General features: G+C 37.6%; 2 protein-coding genes across 6 annotated transcripts in view; both read left to right on the top strand.

Moving 5' to 3' along the window:
• Nucleotides 1-18,776, top strand: part of LOC134294727 (NF-kappa-B inhibitor zeta-like) — an 813,925-nt gene that overhangs the window by 771,389 nt on the left and 23,760 nt on the right. The window lies entirely within an intron of this gene.
• Nucleotides 1-18,776, top strand: part of LOC134292321 (inner centromere protein-like) — a 43,472-nt gene that overhangs the window by 12,765 nt on the left and 11,931 nt on the right. For all 5 annotated transcript variants that reach the window (XM_062966355.1, XM_062966353.1, XM_062966356.1 and 2 more), the window contains 8 exons: nt 1,884-1,983; nt 3,419-3,470; nt 5,869-6,593; nt 9,166-9,214; nt 10,108-10,141; nt 11,574-11,673; nt 13,109-13,160; nt 15,559-16,283. In XM_062966355.1, the coding sequence (XP_062822425.1) occupies nt 1,884-1,983; nt 3,419-3,470; nt 5,869-6,593; nt 9,166-9,214; nt 10,108-10,141; nt 11,574-11,673; nt 13,109-13,160; nt 15,559-16,283 (1,837 nt within the window). The remainder of the gene's footprint in view (nt 1-1,883; nt 1,984-3,418; nt 3,471-5,868; nt 6,594-9,165; nt 9,215-10,107; nt 10,142-11,573; nt 11,674-13,108; nt 13,161-15,558; nt 16,284-18,776) is intronic.

The raw sequence follows: 18,776 nt of genomic DNA, 5'->3' as shown, positions 1-18,776 counted from the left end.
GGAGGAAGGAGAAGCCAGAGGGAGAGAAAAGCCCAAGCGGCAACAGGAGGAGGAGGCGATTTATCAACACACGATTGGTTGATAAAGACTTAAAATAATGTATAACTACTAAAATAATGTATAAATATTAAAATAAATATAGTGTCCCTACTTCGCAGATTTTCACTTATTGCGGGTGGTCCTGGAACCTAACCCCCACGATAAGTGAGGGAACACTGTATTTTGGTTGGAATACTATATGGTAAAGCTTGGAAAAGGAATAAAAACTTCGGTAAAATCATAATCTTTACTATCTTAATTCTATTTGTTATATCCCACTTACATTTTTTTCCAATTTTGCATTTGCTTGTTAACTTTTTTCCATAATTGGTTATAATTGGTTTGTGTTATATTGTTAAGGTTCTTGAGGATACAGACTCCCAAATATTTTTGCTTCTATATGCTCAATTTTGTGCCCAGAATGGTTTGAACTTCTTTTAACTCTTTTCAGGGTAGGTTTTTGTGTAAAATCTCAATTTTCAATTTTTATTGCTAGACCTGAAATATTTTCTAACTTTTTAATTATTTTTGTTACTTCCTTTACCTATTTCTTTGGAGAACCTAGTAATACTATAGCATCGTCTGCAAATAAATTTATTTCTATTTGTTCATCTCCAATCATACACGGTTTAATTTTTTTATCCTTCCTGATTAAGTAGGCTAACGTATTGCCATAGCAGATAGGACTGGGGAGAGAGGGCATTCCTTGCTTTGTGCCCCTTCTAATTTTGATGGTTCTTGATTTTGACCATTAATTTCTATTTCTGCCTGGTTGTCTTTATGTAGTTCTTTAATTACTTCACAAATATTTTCTCCCAATTTAAAGCCCTTGCATACTTGGTATGAATATTGATGGTTTACTGAATTAAAAACTTTATATATACCCAATTTTATCAATAAATTCTCTTTTTTTCTTGTTGCATGGTTGATTACGTTTAATATGTTCCTAATTGGGTCTTCTAAGTTCCTTTTCTGTATGAATCCATATTGGTCCTCTATTAAATATGGAGTAATATCTTTCAATATATCGGCTAAAATCTTTGTAAAATTGGTATAGTTCACATTGCATAGTGTTACTGGTTTATATGAATTGGGATTAGGACTAGGACATGAGCAATTCATTCAAAATTCAGGAAAATATTCTGCCTAAACATTATGAAGAACTTCCTGACCTGGTTGGCAGTGGAATATGCTGCCTCGGAGTGTAGTGGAGTCTCCTTCTCTGGGGGTTTTTAACAGTCTGGGTGGCCATCTGTTGGGAGTGCTTTGATTGTGTCTTGCTGCGTAGAATCATAGAATAATAGATGGCAAAGGTTTGACTAGTCTTTTCCAAGTATGATTCTATGATCATTATTGGAACAGTTGATACACATAGGTTTCTTCTGTCAAAGGCTGCTTCTTTAAAGGTGGCAGGCAAATATTCTACATAAATAAAATTATGGTTGAGTAGCAGGGACGATACCTGAAATCCACAGGTTACATTGAGCCTAACAGGCCATTTGTCCTGTTCACTAGAATTGCTGTATGGGAGTCATACAGCATTTGAGTATTACAGCTATCAGAAGTTCTCTTCAATAAACTGTGCTGGATTGGGCTTCTGGGAATTGTAGTTCAAGCATGAAGACTACGTCCGCTCTTGGGCAGTAAATAATCATATGACAAAACAACTAAACTAGAAAACTCTCCTGAAAGAGTGTTTAATATTTCTTTCTTTTTTAAGGTTCCTTGCATTCTTAATTTAAGAGTAAAATTGTTTTTATAACAAGTTTTGATCTGTCATAAGATTGTGTTTAACTATGTTTCACTTTATATGGGGCTATGCTGAGAATGTGTTTGCCTTACAGCATGCTATTGAAACCATGAGGACAACACCAAATTCACAGAAGGCCAGCATGACTGCAAATCTCCAAGCTCAAGAAGATCAGCAAAAAGGAGAACACAAGGGTCAGTGGATCAGGAATAATGGAGTTCACTGAGTAACGGAGAACTACAACTTGAGTTAAAAGAGCATCTTTAAGGAAGGGGAAGCTTGATATTTCCTAGAAGATGCTGGTTTGATAGTTAGGGGAAAGGATACATGTTGTTCACAGCTAGGACACAGATGGCGGATACACAGCCTTGTACATGTTGATCAGGTACTATTTCTCATCATTCCACATTTATATTCAAGCTGGCTGCTGCTGATGAGAATTGGAATCCACTGGTAGCCTTTAATTGTAGAATCTTGACTGAGTACTTACCTTGTTCTTGAAGTTGACTATGTAAAATGGAGCCAGTTGCTGTCTCAGCTGAAACTTTTGCAGAACTTTTTAAATCAGTGTGGACTGCTATGAATTCTAGGAAGAGATAGATAAACATGTAATAAAATCTCTACTATCATGTTTCACTAGGAAATAGTAATACTTTTCATTCCTTTTTTCTGGCTGAAAAGGTGAGTGTGTGACTATTGATGCCCTGGGTTCCCCAATTTGTTTTTTTTTTAACTGTCTTACCTCTGAGACAAAGAAGAAGGGGGGAGATATCAGTGCTTGATTAAGCAAGGAAAGGGTGAAAAAAACCATTTTGGGACCCAAAAAGGGGTGCAAATATTATAGAATCAGAGTTGGAAGAGACCACATAGGCCATTTAGTCCAATCCCCTGCCATGCAGGAAATGAGCACTCAAAGTACGCTTGACAGATGGCCATCCAGCCTCTTGTTTAAAAGCTTCCAAGGGAGGAGCTTCTACCACAGTCCGAGAAAGAGAGTTCCACTGTTGGACAGTTCTCTTGGTCAGGAAGTTCACCCTAATGGGTGAATCTCCTTTCCTATAATTTTCTCAGACTCATTGCTCTGAGTCCTGGTCTCCAGGGCAGCAGAAGACAAGCCTTCTCCTCCTTCTTTATGTCAGCCTTTCAAATGCGGTAAAATATGGTATATGCCACCCAAATAATAGAGGAATAACTGCACTGAGCCTATTCACTTCCTTCATATACATAATCATAACTCATATATTTGAATATGTAACTTAATCAAAATTCAATTCTATTTATGGGTGAATCAGTTTTTAGGATTGCATCTTCTAAACATGGCATTGATCTGAATCTTCAGAAGTGGATGAACTGTTTTTCCCTTTATAATGTTTGCTAACATAAAATGTGTTGCTGGTTTTTTTTTTAAGTAATCGTAGCCCAGTTGCTTTGCTTTGTTTGCCTTATAAACACTTAGGTAAAGGGATTAAAATAAGTTTTTTAAAAACCTCTATAAAATAGTAAATTATAAGCATATCTGTCCTGGCAATTACAAATGTTCATCGTCTTGATGATACAGTTTTCACCTCATGCTTTTATCACATAAAATAGTTCAGTGACCAGTAACTGTAGTTGCTTTTCTCTATGCAGTGGGCAGCCCTGAAAAGACTGAAGAAATTCGAAAACCATCCCAGAACGTTGGGTATGTTGTCTGTTGGGTCTTTTGACAAACTTCATGACCAGTATTCTTTTCTTAACCTTGGTATATTTACTCTTGTATCTATTGTTTGTGTATATGCCTGTGCATCACCTATGAGTAAGACTACCAGATCATTTCTATTTGTTTGTTACTGGGAGCAGGAACAAAGCTTCATTGCTTGTTATCTCACATGAGTGACCCAGTCATACACAGGTTCAAAGTGTTGGAAAATAAGATGAATGGAGGTACAGGGAAAGAAAAGAATGGGAAAAACATAAAATAGTATTCCTCTTTGTAGTTGAGGAAGGGAGAATTTTCAGGCTGGGTTACAAATAAGAGATAATGCCAAATTAGGTTCATGGATTTGAATCCCCTTCTATGTAAGGGAGACTTGGCTCCTTCTACACAACTGTATAAAATCCACATTGAACTGGATGATATGGCAGTGTGGACTCAGATAATCCAGGACCCTTCCACACAGCCATATCACCCAGAATATCAAGGCAGAAAATCCCACAGTATCGGCTTTGAACTACACATATGCCATATATTCCTGCTCAAAGCAGATAATGTGAGATTTTATTCAGCTGTGTGGAAGGGGACCCAGTTCAAAGCAGATATTGTAGGTTATCACTAAGGGCCCTTAGTGAAATCGAGATATATCCTTGAGCTGACATCTTGGTTGGGTTGCTGACCTGAAGGCTGCCAGGTTCAAATCCAGAGAAGCCTCCCACAAGGATGGTAAAAACATCAGGGTGTCCCCTGGGCAACATCCTTGCAGACGGCCAATTTTCTCACTCCAGAAGCAACTCCGGTTGCTCCTGACACACACACACACACAAAAGCTGACATCTTACCTAAGGATTCTTTTAAGCCCCTTAAAGGACTCAGAAAGAAGCCAAGGGATGGAAGATGCGTGGTGCTTTCAAGAGGACCGATGATAGAATATTGTACTGGTGTGTTCTGTATAATGAGTCCTCCGTTAATTTTTATATACAAAACTAAATTTACAGGAGACAAGCAAGTTATAAAAGAGCGCTTGGTGATCTAGAGGATGAACAAGAGAAGCTCTCTCCACCAAGAAAAAAGGTTCCGTCTCCTTACCTTGCCAGCAGTCTAGAGGCATAATCCTAAAACGTTTAGCTATGCAGCCTCTAATTATATTTCATGGAATTATATATTTTGGTTGGTACTTTCTATTCACATTGCTTATTTGAAGGCTGAGGCCTTATCAAGACACTCCTTTTTAAGGACTATTGTGATCTTACGTTATGTTTTTTATATGCTCAATTTTATGAAATATGAATATCATATCTGATGGCTGAAGAAATGCAAAGTATAATGCCACCAGATGTCTGTCCCTTAGACCAGGGCTTCTTAAACTTTTCCATTCATACTCCCTTTTGCCTGATAAATTTTACATGACTCCGGGTATATAGGTATATATAAAATAAGTATGAAAATCTAACATTTACTGATAAGAAATCAGCATTTGTAAGGTTTGCTAAACAGGCTGATTTTCCTTTTTATGAAGTACAGCTGACGCATCTGCATAGTCCACTGTAAACACTGCACAATAGATTTGTGTAAATGTCAAAAATAGCTACTATGTGGTGTTCAGAAAACTTATTGTTTCCAAATTTTTCAGTACCCCAACATTGAACTAAAGGGACCCCATTTGGGACCGGGAGCCACAGTTTAAGAAGCAGTGCCTTAGACTATGTGCAGAAAGCTTTCTCAAATTATAGATGAGTTTGGGTACATTGCCCAGGTCAGGAAACAGATAAGTATAGGTAAACATATTTTGGGTTCATCTACACACTTGACCATTCACAGGATGGCTTTCTTCCTTCAGGAAACAGTTAAAGACCTGGATGTTTCAGTTGGCCTTTGGTTAGACAGTCATTAGATAATCAGTCCCAGATGGTATTATTCTATCCTGTATTTTATTAGGTCCTTATTATCTATGCACTTAACTCATTATTTTATTCTTGCATTGCTGCTCCAGTTTCTCCACCTAAGTAGATGATAGAATTGCGCCTGGTGGTTGACTGATAACTATCAACTGTTTTAGTATTCTTGTTTTATACTGTATTACTGTATTTATCTTTTATACTATGAATTGTATTTATATTGTTTATTTTGTCAATGTTGTTTGGGCCTTTGCACCATGTAAGCCGCCCCAAGTCCCCACGGGGAGATGGTGGCGGGGTATAAATAAAGTTGTTGTTATTATTATTATAATAATAATAATAATAATAATAATATATATATATATATATATATATATATATATATTATAATAATAATAATAATAATAATATCTCGTAATATCTATTAGCTTTACTTTTCAGTACACTTGTACCCTATCATTTTTCTGACAATGTCTTCCTTTTATTAGATTATCAAAAAGAAATGGTAACCAGGCAAGTCTGCAACATGAAAAAGATCTGACTATTTTTGCAGAGAATATATCACCTTGTTGCCGTGTGACTAGGTCTCGTGCTGCCAGGTCAGCCAGGACCTCAGAAAATTCTGTTAAGAAACCTACGGTTCCTTTAGCTAAAGGGAGGATAGCACTAGTGGAAATTAGTGCTAATGAGAGGCACAGTGCTGAATTGCACTTTAAAAAAACACCACCCCCGGAAAAGAAGGTTTCACTGAGCATCCCATTGTCATCTCAAGAGACCTCTACAAACAGAGAGCAACCTCTGTCCAGAGTTTCTTTTATTGTGATCCTAGCTACCCCTGAAGCACAAATAAAAAAAAAGGGGCGAGGAGCCTACAAGCTGAAAATTGCTAATGGGTCAATTGCCAAAACCACTAAAATTAAAGAACCCATCACAGATGAGAAGACTGCATGTGCTCAACAACAAGAGAATTGTCAACCTTCTGATATGGAAGTCAAGTTGTACCTCAGTGAAGATCCATGGACACCCCGAGTACCAAAAGAAAAACGTCAGTCAGTGCGGCGAAGCCTAATGGGTAGGCCATCCCTGAAACGACGCAGCACCTTTCTGGTTGCACGGTGCTCACTAAGTGCCAAAAGGAAAAGAGCTGTCCAGAAATCTATGTTGAAGCGTAAAGCATCCCAGCAGTCATCCAGTGCTTCTGGGCACCCAAGCTGTAAGTTTGTACACCATGAGATAGTATTACTTTTCTTCACTCCCTCTATTTTATCTGCCTGTCCATTGATGTGTTGAATCAAAATGTTGGGAAACTGAAATTATTATTATTATGTTTTAAGTAACCATGGATTTTTCAAGGAAGAGAATCCTCGTGTTAAAATATCTGTCTCAGTTCAAGGTCTTTGAAGCACTTTCAAAAGTAGAAAAAAATGAGGCCTGATAAATAGAGAAAGTCTTAATTTTTGGCAGGTTTGAGTGAAATGTGTGCATTTAACTTGCTGCTGCATTCTGCAACATAATGGGAACCATTAGATTTCACAGCATTCACATTCTAATATTCTAGAGTGCTAATAAGAAACATGAATTAGGATAGGATGTGTTAGAGGACAGAAGTCTTTTTGAAATAGGAATCCACCTACTGATCTATGATTTCAGAATAATCACAGTTTGTGATATATAATTTTTATTAAATGATTTTATATCAAGTGTACAGGGAAAGAGTGAGAACATAATTTATAGAAAAGTCCAGAAAAGAGTAGAATAGATAGGGAACTACATCTAGAAAAAGAATTAGAATAATCACAATTTAGTCATATTTTCTACTGCAGCTTGCTCCATTCAAATTTCTCTCAAGAAGAGAGGTCTTAATCTAAGTGATGGATATAATGTGTGTGTAAATTAGGAAGAAAGTTGCTGGGTTTTTTTTTCTAATTGTAGAGTTGTGTCCATTCACTAGTCTTGGAAAATATTTTCTTTTCTTTCAATTGGACCTTTTTTGTGCTTAAAAGCATTGTGACTAGCGTTGTAATCAAGATTCTACAGATCAAGAAAACAAATGTTTAAGTCTGTTACTAGTTTATTTTGTGTTTCCCTAACTTCCATCGGTTTTTTGGTTGGAAATTTAGAAAATTAGCATTTTGTTTCCCTTTTGGGGAGGACAGAACATCCAAACTGGATTGATTTGCTTGCTTCTCTGGAGGCATAAAACTGTGAGGTCACTCTAGCCCCTTCTACATTGCCATATAAAATCCAGATTATCTGTTTTTAACTGGATTATTTGACAATGTAGACTAATACAGTCCAGTTCAAAGTAATTTATGTAGATTATTGGATTTGATAATTTGGATTATATGACAGTGTAGAAGGGGCTTCTGTAGGCAGAATACTCCTACTTGCCAATTCAGTTTTGTCCCTGCCTTCTCTCTATTGGCATGTTGTGGCTAGTCTCCGCTCTGCCGTTTTACTTTATTTGATTTCCCTTTGTTCTATTTCCTTTCTATCCTTTCAAAGGAAACCTTTTCTGCGTCCGCCTCTCTTGAGTAGCCTTTTAAAAGTCTTTTTCTTAGCCTCATTCATTCACCCCCTTCCCCCCTCATCTGTCTGGGTTGCTACATGGATAAGGAAAAATAAGTCTATATGTGGAGTTGTTTCCTAAAAGTACCAAATCCATCTGAACACATTTTACAGGAATTAAAAACACATACTGAGGATATGCATTCTTTTGCTATAAATTCCTTTTTCCAAGCCCTGTATAGTAGTCTCGCTTATCCAAAGTAAATGGATAAATAATAAATTAGTAATAATAAATAATAATAATGGATAAATAATAAATGGATAATAAGGAGATATTAAGGAAAAGCCTATTAAACATTAAATTAGGTTATGATTTTACAAATTAAGCACCAAAACTTCGTGTTATACAACAAATTTGACAGTAAAAGTAATTCAACATACAGTAATGCTATGTAGTAATTACTGTATTTACGAATTTAGCACCAAAATATCACGATGTATTGAAAAATGCGTTGGATAATCCAGAATGTTGGATAAACGAGTGTTGGATAAGTGAGATTCAGGGCCGTAGCCAGAACAAAATTTCAGGGGGGGTGAAAATTTGGGGGGGGTGAACCCCTAGCACCCCCCACCCCCGCTACAAACCTGTCAATATCTGCTGGAGATAGTGCCTGGAGGGGACTCTTAATGTTTTGCGTCTCATAGATTTAGCATGGGGATTTGGTTAACCAGTTAAAATTCATGAGTAAACCAGATTTTTTTTTAATAACCTGAAAAATTTCGGGGGGGGGGGTGAACCCCTAAATCCCCCCCCCCCTCGCTACAGGCCTGGTGAGACTCTATTGTAATTTGATATATGCTCATAGTTTTGAGCTGTTCATAACATTTTACACTCCTAGCCAACAATGTGCTGCAGTCTGTAACTCATTTTCCAATTTATTTGGATTTGATAACATTGGGAAGCAAACTCCACATATGAGTTTCTTGTGTTTTTCTTGCATAGGCCAATGTGGTCCAACCTTTAGTTACGGAAGGGCCAATCAAACTTTAGTATAGGAATTTGAAGGCCAGAAACATTCCAGAAAGTAAACGAATTCTTAAAAACTTAAAGCAGTAAGAAGGGTAAACTATTTTTTTTCCAAATGTTAAATTAAAATATTTTTCCAGTAAAAAGGGCAAGGGCCAATAGAAATGAATTGGTGGGCCGCATGTGGCCCGTCGGTTGGACCACACTGGCTATGATAGAAATGAACATATTTATGTTTCTTGACCTATAGCCCCAGCAGCTGTGCATTCAGAAGATGAAGAAACATCAACCGAATCTACGTAAGTTGACTAAAATTTTCAGATTGTATCTAAAGTCTACAATAAAACTGCTGGCAACATTGTTCTCCCCTCTTTGCAGCCTTTTCAAGCCAACTCGGCTTGAAAAGGGGCCGGGCTGTGGCGCAGCTGTTGAGCAGCTGCCTTAAATCACTCTGACCATGAGGTCATGAGTTCGAGGCCAGCCCGTGGCGGGGTGAGCACCCGTCAATTAAAAATAAAAAATAGCCCCTGCTCGTTGCTGACCTAGCAACCCGAAAGATAGTTGCATCTATCAAGTAGGAGATAAGGTACCACTTATAAAGTGGGGAGGCAAGATTAACTAATTTACGACCTGGAATGAGGAAGTGTCGTCAGTGTGGATGATGAAGCAGCTGCTCCCCCCTGTGGCCAGAATCGAACATCCCCTCAGAAGAAGGTTAACTTGCCTCTGCGTGTGTCTCTCAGTCTCTGTTTGATGTGTTTATGGGCATTGAATGTTTGCCCTATGTGTGTTATAATGTGATCCGCCCTGAGTCCCCTTCGGGGTGAGAAGGGCGGAATATAAATACTGTAAATAAATAAATAAATAAACTCCCCAAGCTGCAAAAGCAGAATCACTGGGCTATAAGAGGGAGGGGGCTAAAGAAATGTGCTGTTGGATAAACTAACATCTGCTTGTGCACTGCTGAATGTAATCCGTTGACTTCTGAGAGTTCCAAATTCCCACATGAAAACAGGACAGCTGTTGAGCTTTTATAGGGCTTTGTGTAGTCTAATACAGAATGTGGGTAAGAGTTTAGCTGACAACGCTGGTCACTTCATTTCATTGCGTTAATGTATTTAGTGACAGAATGATAAAAAGGAAATAGTACTGTTTTATTTATATATTTATGTCTTATGTTTTTTCTCCCTAGGTCAGAGCTAGATCCCTCTTCTGATTCTCAAGGGGTAAGTTCTGAAAAGAGGGTAAAGTAAAGCTTAAAGATATAATTCTATATTGTACCTCCTTACCTAGAAGAATCAGATTAATCTAATCTTTTTAAAAATAAAATAGAATTACAAGCTTGGTAGATGAAGGGAGTTCTATGGCTATAGCATAACTTGATTTCAGTAAGGCCTTTGACAAGGTTCTCTATGATATTCTCATGAAGAAACAGTAAAACGTGGGCTAAACAATGCTTCCCAATGCTTCCTCATCATCCTGGAAAGAAGTGACTAGTGTGGTACCACAGGGATCTGTCCCGGGCTATGCTATGGAATCATGGGAGTTGTAGTGTTGCAAAGTCTTTCCTCTTCTCTGCCAAAGAGTGCTGCTGTCTCACCAAACTACAAATCCCAAGATTCAGTGGCATTGAACAATGGCAGTTAACATATCAAATTCCATTCATTCTATGCATCCTTGGACACAGAGCAACAGTTTCAAATTGAGAAAAACACGCCACCTAAACATTAGAAAGAATTTGTTAGAGTTGTTCAACAGCAGCATTTGGACTCTCAGAATATGATGGAGTGGTTTAGGAAGCTGGGTATGTTTAGCTTGGAGAAGAGAAGGCTAAGGGCACATGTTAGCCACCTTTCAATATTTGAAAGGATGTCACATTGAGGATGTGGCAAGTCGTTTTCTGCTGCTTTTGGAGACTAGGACATGAGCAATTCATTCAAAATTCAGGAAAATATTCTGCCTAAACATTATGAAGAACTTCCTGACCTGGTTGGCAGTGGAATATGCTGCCTCGGAGTGTAGTGGAGTCTCCTTCTCTGGGGGTTTTTAACAGTCTGGGTGGCCATCTGTTGGGAGTGCTTTGATTGTGTCTTGCTGCGTAGAATCATAGAATAATAGATGGCAAAGGTTTGACTAGTCTTTTCCAAGTATGATTCTATGATCATTATTGGAACAGTTGATACACATAGGTTTCTTCTGTCAAAGGCTGCTTCTTTAAAGGTGGCAGGCAAATATTCTACATAAATAAAATTATGGTTGAGTAGCAGGGACGATACCTGAAATCCACAGGTTACATTGAGCCTAACAGGCCATTTGTCCTGTTCACTAGAATTGCTGTATGGGAGTCATACAGCATTTGAGTATTACAGCTATCAGAAGTTCTCTTCAATAAACTGTGCTGGATTGGGCTTCTGGGAATTGTAGTTCAAGCATGAAGACTACGTCCGCTCTTGGGCAGTAAATAATCATATGACAAAACAACTAAACTAGAAAACTCTCCTGAAAGAGTGTTTAATATTTCTTTCTTTTTTAAGGTTCCTTGCATTCTTAATTTAAGAGTAAAATTGTTTTTATAACAAGTTTTGATCTGTCATAAGATTGTGTTTAACTATGTTTCACTTTATATGGGGCTATGCTGAGAATGTGTTTGCCTTACAGCATGCTATTGAAACCATGAGGACAACACCAAATTCACAGAAGGCCAGCATGACTGCAAATCTCCAAGCTCAAGAAGATCAGCAAAAAGGAGAACACAAGGGTCAGTGGATCAGGAATAATGGAGTTCACTGAGTAACGGAGAACTACAACTTGAGTTAAAAGAGCATCTTTAAGGAAGGGGAAGCTTGATATTTCCTAGAAGATGCTGGTTTGATAGTTAGGGGAAAGGATACATGTTGTTCACAGCTAGGACACAGATGGCGGATACACAGCCTTGTACATGTTGATCAGGTACTATTTCTCATCATTCCACATTTATATTCAAGCTGGCTGCTGCTGATGAGAATTGGAATCCACTGGTAGCCTTTAATTGTAGAATCTTGACTGAGTACTTACCTTGTTCTTGAAGTTGACTATGTAAAATGGAGCCAGTTGCTGTCTCAGCTGAAACTTTTGCAGAACTTTTTAAATCAGTGTGGACTGCTATGAATTCTAGGAAGAGATAGATAAACATGTAATAAAATCTCTACTATCATGTTTCACTAGGAAATAGTAATACTTTTCATTCCTTTTTTCTGGCTGAAAAGGTGAGTGTGTGACTATTGATGCCCTGGGTTCCCCAATTTGTTTTTTTTTTAACTGTCTTACCTCTGAGACAAAGAAGAAGGGGGGAGATATCAGTGCTTGATTAAGCAAGGAAAGGGTGAAAAAAACCATTTTGGGACCCAAAAAGGGGTGCAAATATTATAGAATCAGAGTTGGAAGAGACCACATAGGCCATTTAGTCCAATCCCCTGCCATGCAGGAAATGAGCACTCAAAGTACGCTTGACAGATGGCCATCCAGCCTCTTGTTTAAAAGCTTCCAAGGGAGGAGCTTCTACCACAGTCCGAGAAAGAGAGTTCCACTGTTGGACAGTTCTCTTGGTCAGGAAGTTCACCCTAATGGGTGAATCTCCTTTCCTATAATTTTCTCAGACTCATTGCTCTGAGTCCTGGTCTCCAGGGCAGCAGAAGACAAGCCTTCTCCTCCTTCTTTATGTCAGCCTTTCAAATGCGGTAAAATATGGTATATGCCACCCAAATAATAGAGGAATAACTGCACTGAGCCTATTCACTTCCTTCATATACATAATCATAACTCATATATTTGAATATGTAACTTAATCAAAATTCAATTCTATTTATGGGTGAATCAGTTTTTAGGATTGCATCTTCTAAACATGGCATTGATCTGAATCTTCAGAAGTGGATGAACTGTTTTTCCCTTTATAATGTTTGCTAACATAAAATGTGTTGCTGGTTTTTTTTTTAAGTAATCGTAGCCCAGTTGCTTTGCTTTGTTTGCCTTATAAACACTTAGGTAAAGGGATTAAAATAAGTTTTTTAAAAACCTCTATAAAATAGTAAATTATAAGCATATCTGTCCTGGCAATTACAAATGTTCATCGTCTTGATGATACAGTTTTCACCTCATGCTTTTATCACATAAAATAGTTCAGTGACCAGTAACTGTAGTTGCTTTTCTCTATGCAGTGGGCAGCCCTGAAAAGACTGAAGAAATTCGAAAACCATCCCAGAACGTTGGGTATGTTGTCTGTTGGGTCTTTTGACAAACTTCATGACCAGTATTCTTTTCTTAACCTTGGTATATTTACTCTTGTATCTATTGTTTGTGTATATGCCTGTGCATCACCTATGAGTAAGACTACCAGATCATTTCTATTTGTTTGTTACTGGGAGCAGGAACAAAGCTTCATTGCTTGTTATCTCACATGAGTGACCCAGTCATACACAGGTTCAAAGTGTTGGAAAATAAGATGAATGGAGGTACAGGGAAAGAAAAGAATGGGAAAAACATAAAATAGTATTCCTCTTTGTAGTTGAGGAAGGGAGAATTTTCAGGCTGGGTTACAAATAAGAGATAATGCCAAATTAGGTTCATGGATTTGAATCCCCTTCTATGTAAGGGAGACTTGGCTCCTTCTACACAACTGTATAAAATCCACATTGAACTGGATGATATGGCAGTGTGGACTCAGATAATCCAGGACCCTTCCACACAGCCATATCACCCAGAATATCAAGGCAGAAAATCCCACAGTATCGGCTTTGAACTACACATATGCCATATATTCCTGCTCAAAGCAGATAATGTGAGATTTTATTCAGCTGTGTGGAAGGGGACCCAGTTCAAAGCAGATATTGTAGGTTATCACTAAGGGCCCTTAGTGAAATCGAGATATATCCTTGAGCTGACATCTTGGTTGGGTTGCTGACCTGAAGGCTGCCAGGTTCAAATCCAGAGAAGCCTCCCACAAGGATGGTAAAAACATCAGGGTGTCCCCTGGGCAACATCCTTGCAGACGGCCAATTTTCTCACTCCAGAAGCAACTCCGGTTGCTCCTGACACACACACACACACAAAAGCTGACATCTTACCTAAGGATTCTTTTAAGCCCCTTAAAGGACTCAGAAAGAAGCCAAGGGATGGAAGATGCGTGGTGCTTTCAAGAGGACCGATGATAGAATATTGTACTGGTGTGTTCTGTATAATGAGTCCTCCGTTAATTTTTATATACAAAACTAAATTTACAGGAGACAAGCAAGTTATAAAAGAGCGCTTGGTGATCTAGAGGATGAACAAGAGAAGCTCTCTCCACCAAGAAAAAAGGTTCCGTCTCCTTACCTTGCCAGCAGTCTAGAGGCATAATCCTAAAACGTTTAGCTATGCAGCCTCTAATTATATTTCATGGAATTATATATTTTGGTTGGTACTTTCTATTCACATTGCTTATTTGAAGGCTGAGGCCTTATCAAGACACTCCTTTTTAAGGACTATTGTGATCTTACGTTATGTTTTTTATATGCTCAATTTTATGAAATATGAATATCATATCTGATGGCTGAAGAAATGCAAAGTATAATGCCACCAGATGTCTGTCCCTTAGACCAGGGCTTCTTAAACTTTTCCATTCATACTCCCTTTTGCCTGATAAATTTTACATGACTCCGGGTATATAGGTATATATAAAATAAGTATGAAAATCTAACATTTACTGATAAGAAATCAGCATTTGTAAGGTTTGCTAAACAGGCTGATTTTCCTTTTTATGAAGTACAGCTGACGCATCTGCATAGTCCACTGTAAACACTGCACAATAGATTTGTGTAAATGTCAAAAATAGCTACTATGTGGTGTTCAGAAAACTTATTGTTTCCAAATTTTTCAGTACCCCAACATTGAACTAAAGGGACCCCATTTGGGACCGGGAGCCACAGTTTAAGAAGCAGTGCCTTAGACTATGTGCAGAAAGCTTTCTCAAATTATAGATGAGTTTGGGTACATTGCCCAGGTCAGGAAACAGATAAGTATAGGTAAACATATTTTGGGTTCATCTACACACTTGACCATTCACAGGATGGCTTTCTTCCTTCAGGAAACAGTTAAAGACCTGGATGTTTCAGTTGGCCTTTGGTTAGACAGTCATTAGATAATCAGTCCCAGATGGTATTATTCTATCCTGTATTTTATTAGGTCCTTATTATCTATGCACTTAACTCATTATTTTATTCTTGCATTGCTGCTCCAGTTTCTCCACCTAAGTAGATGATAGAATTGCGCCTGGTGGTTGACTGATAACTATCAACTGTTTTAGTATTCTTGTTTTATACTGTATTACTGTATTTATCTTTTATACTATGAATTGTATTTATATTGTTTATTTTGTCAATGTTGTTTGGGCCTTTGCACCATGTAAGCCGCCCCAAGTCCCCACGGGGAGATGGTGGCGGGGTATAAATAAAGTTGTTGTTATTATTATTATAATAATAATAATAATAATATATATATATATATATATATATATATATATATATATATTATAATAATAATAATAATAATAATATCTCGTAATATCTATTAGCTTTACTTTTCAGTACACTTGTACCCTATCATTTTTCTGACAATGTCTTCCTTTTATTAGATTATCAAAAAGAAATGGTAACCAGGCAAGTCTGCAACATGAAAAAGATCTGACTATTTTTGCAGAGAATATATCACCTTGTTGCCGTGTGACTAGGTCTCGTGCTGCCAGGTCAGCCAGGACCTCAGAAAATTCTGTTAAGAAACCTACGGTTCCTTTAGCTAAAGGGAGGATAGCACTAGTGGAAATTAGTGCTAATGAGAGGCACAGTGCTGAATTGCACTTTAAAAAAACACCACCCCCGGAAAAGAAGGTTTCACTGAGCATCCCATTGTCATCTCAAGAGACCTCTACAAACAGAGAGCAACCTCTGTCCAGAGTTTCTTTTATTGTGATCCTAGCTACCCCTGAAGCACAAATAAAAAAAAAGGGGCGAGGAGCCTACAAGCTGAAAATTGCTAATGGGTCAATTGCCAAAACCACTAAAATTAAAGAACCCATCACAGATGAGAAGACTGCATGTGCTCAACAACAAGAGAATTGTCAACCTTCTGATATGGAAGTCAAGTTGTACCTCAGTGAAGATCCATGGACACCCCGAGTACCAAAAGAAAAACGTCAGTCAGTGCGGCGAAGCCTAATGGGTAGGCCATCCCTGAAACGACGCAGCACCTTTCTGGTTGCACGGTGCTCACTAAGTGCCAAAAGGAAAAGAGCTGTCCAGAAATCTATGTTGAAGCGTAAAGCATCCCAGCAGTCATCCAGTGCTTCTGGGCACCCAAGCTGTAAGTTTGTACACCATGAGATAGTATTACTTTTCTTCACTCCCTCTATTTTATCTGCCTGTCCATTGATGTGTTGAATCAAAATGTTGGGAAACTGAAATTATTATTATTATGTTTTAAGTAACCATGGATTTTTCAAGGAAGAGAATCCTCGTGTTAAAATATCTGTCTCAGTTCAAGGTCTTTGAAGCACTTTCAAAAGTAGAAAAAAATGAGGCCTGATAAATAGAGAAAGTCTTAATTTTTGGCAGGTTTGAGTGAAATGTGTGCATTTAACTTGCTGCTGCATTCTGCAACATAATGGGAACCATTAGATTTCACAGCATTCACATTCTAATATTCTAGAGTGCTAATAAGAAACATGAATTAGGATAGGATGTGTTAGAGGACAGAAGTCTTTTTGAAATAGGAATCCACCTACTGATCTATGATTTCAGAATAATCACAGTTTGTGATATATAATTTTTATTAAATGATTTTATATCAAGTGTACAGGGAAAGAGTGAGAACATAATTTATAGAAAAGTCCAGAAAAGAGTAGAATAGATAGGGAACTACATCTAGAAAAAGAATTAGAATAATCACAATTTAGTCATATTTTCTACTGCAGCTTGCTCCATTCAAATTTCTCTCAAGAAGAGAGGTCTTAATCTAAGTGATGGATATAATGTGTGTGTAAATTAGGAAGAAAGTTGCTGGGTTTTTTTTTCTAATTGTAGAGTTGTGTCCATTCACTAGTCTTGGAAAATATTTTCTTTTCTTTCAATTGGACCTTTTTTGTGCTTAAAAGCATTGTGACTAGCGTTGTAATCAAGATTCTACAGATCAAGAAAACAAATGTTTAAGTCTGTTACTAGTTTATTTTGTGTTTCCCTAACTTCCATCGGTTTTTTGGTTGGAAATTTAGAAAATTAGCATTTTGTTTCCCTTTTGGGGAGGACAGAACATCCAAACTGGATTGATTTGCTTGCTTCTCTGGAGGCATAAAACTGTGAGGTCACTCTAGCCCCTTCTACATTGCCATATAAAATCCAGATTATCTGTTTTTAACTGGATTATTTGACAATGTAGACTAATACAGTCCAGTTCAAAGTAATTTATGTAGATTATTGGATTTGATAATTTGGATTATATGACAGTGTAGAAGGGGCTTCTGTAGGCAGAATACTCCTACTTGCCAATTCAGTTTTGTCCCTGCCTTCTCTCTATTGGCATGTTGTGGCTAGTCTCCGCTCTGCCGTTTTACTTTATTTGATTTCCCTTTGTTCTATTTCCTTTCTATCCTTTCAAAGGAAACCTTTTCTGCGTCCGCCTCTCTTGAGTAGCCTTTTAAAAGTCTTTTTCTTAGCCTCATTCATTCACCCCCTTCCCCCCTCATCTGTCTGGGTTGCTACATGGATAAGGAAAAATAAGTCTATATGTGGAGTTGTTTCCTAAAAGTACCAAATCCATCTGAACACATTTTACAGGAATTAAAAACACATACTGAGGATATGCATTCTTTTGCTATAAATTCCTTTTTCCAAGCCCTGTATAGTAGTCTCGCTTATCCAAAGTAAATGGATAAATAATAAATTAGTAATAATAAATAATAATAATGGATAAATAATAAATGGATAATAAGGAGATATTAAGGAAAAGCCTATTAAACATTAAATTAGGTTATGATTTTACAAATTAAGCACCAAAACTTCGTGTTATACAACAAATTTGACAGTAAAAGTAATTCAACATACAGTAATGCTATGTAGTAATTACTGTATTTACGAATTTAGCACCAAAATATCACGATGTATTGAAAAATGCGTTGGATAATCCAGAATGTTGGATAAACGAGTGTTGGATAAGTGAGATTCAGGGCCGTAGCCAGAACAAAATTTCAGGGGGGGTGAAAATTTGGGGGGGGTGAACCCCTAGCACCCCCCACCCCCGCTACAAACCTGTCAATATCTGCTGGAGATAGTGCCTGGAGGGGACTCTTAATGTTTTGCGTCTCATAGATTTAGCATGGGGATTTGGTTAACCAGTTAAAATTCATGAGTAAACCAGATTTTTTTTTAATAACCTGAAAAATTTCGGGGGGGGGGGGGTGAACCCCTAAATCCCCCCCCCCCTCGCTACAGGCCTGGTGAGACTCTATTGTAATTTGATATATGCTCATAGTTTTGAGCTGTTCATAACATTTTACACTCCTAGCCAACAATGTGCTGCAGTCTGTAACTCATTTTCCAATTTATTTGGATTTGATAACATTGGGAAGCAAACTCCACATATGAGTTTCTTGTGTTTTTCTTGCATAGGCCAATGTGGTCCAACCTTTAGTTACGGAAGGGCCAATCAAACTTTAGTATAGGAATTTGAAGGCCAGAAACATTCCAGAAAGTAAACGAATTCTTAAAAACTTAAAGCAGTAAGAAGGGTAAACTATTTTTTTTCCAAATGTTAAATTAAAATATTTTTCCAGTAAAAAGGGCAAGGGCCAATAGAAATGAA

This window comes from Anolis carolinensis, unplaced genomic scaffold, assembly GCF_035594765.1.
Source record: "Anolis carolinensis isolate JA03-04 unplaced genomic scaffold, rAnoCar3.1.pri scaffold_19, whole genome shotgun sequence".
In the NCBI taxonomy this organism is placed as follows: Eukaryota; Metazoa; Chordata; class Lepidosauria; order Squamata; family Dactyloidae; genus Anolis; species Anolis carolinensis.
This window is presented reverse-complemented; position numbering and strand designations above follow the sequence as displayed.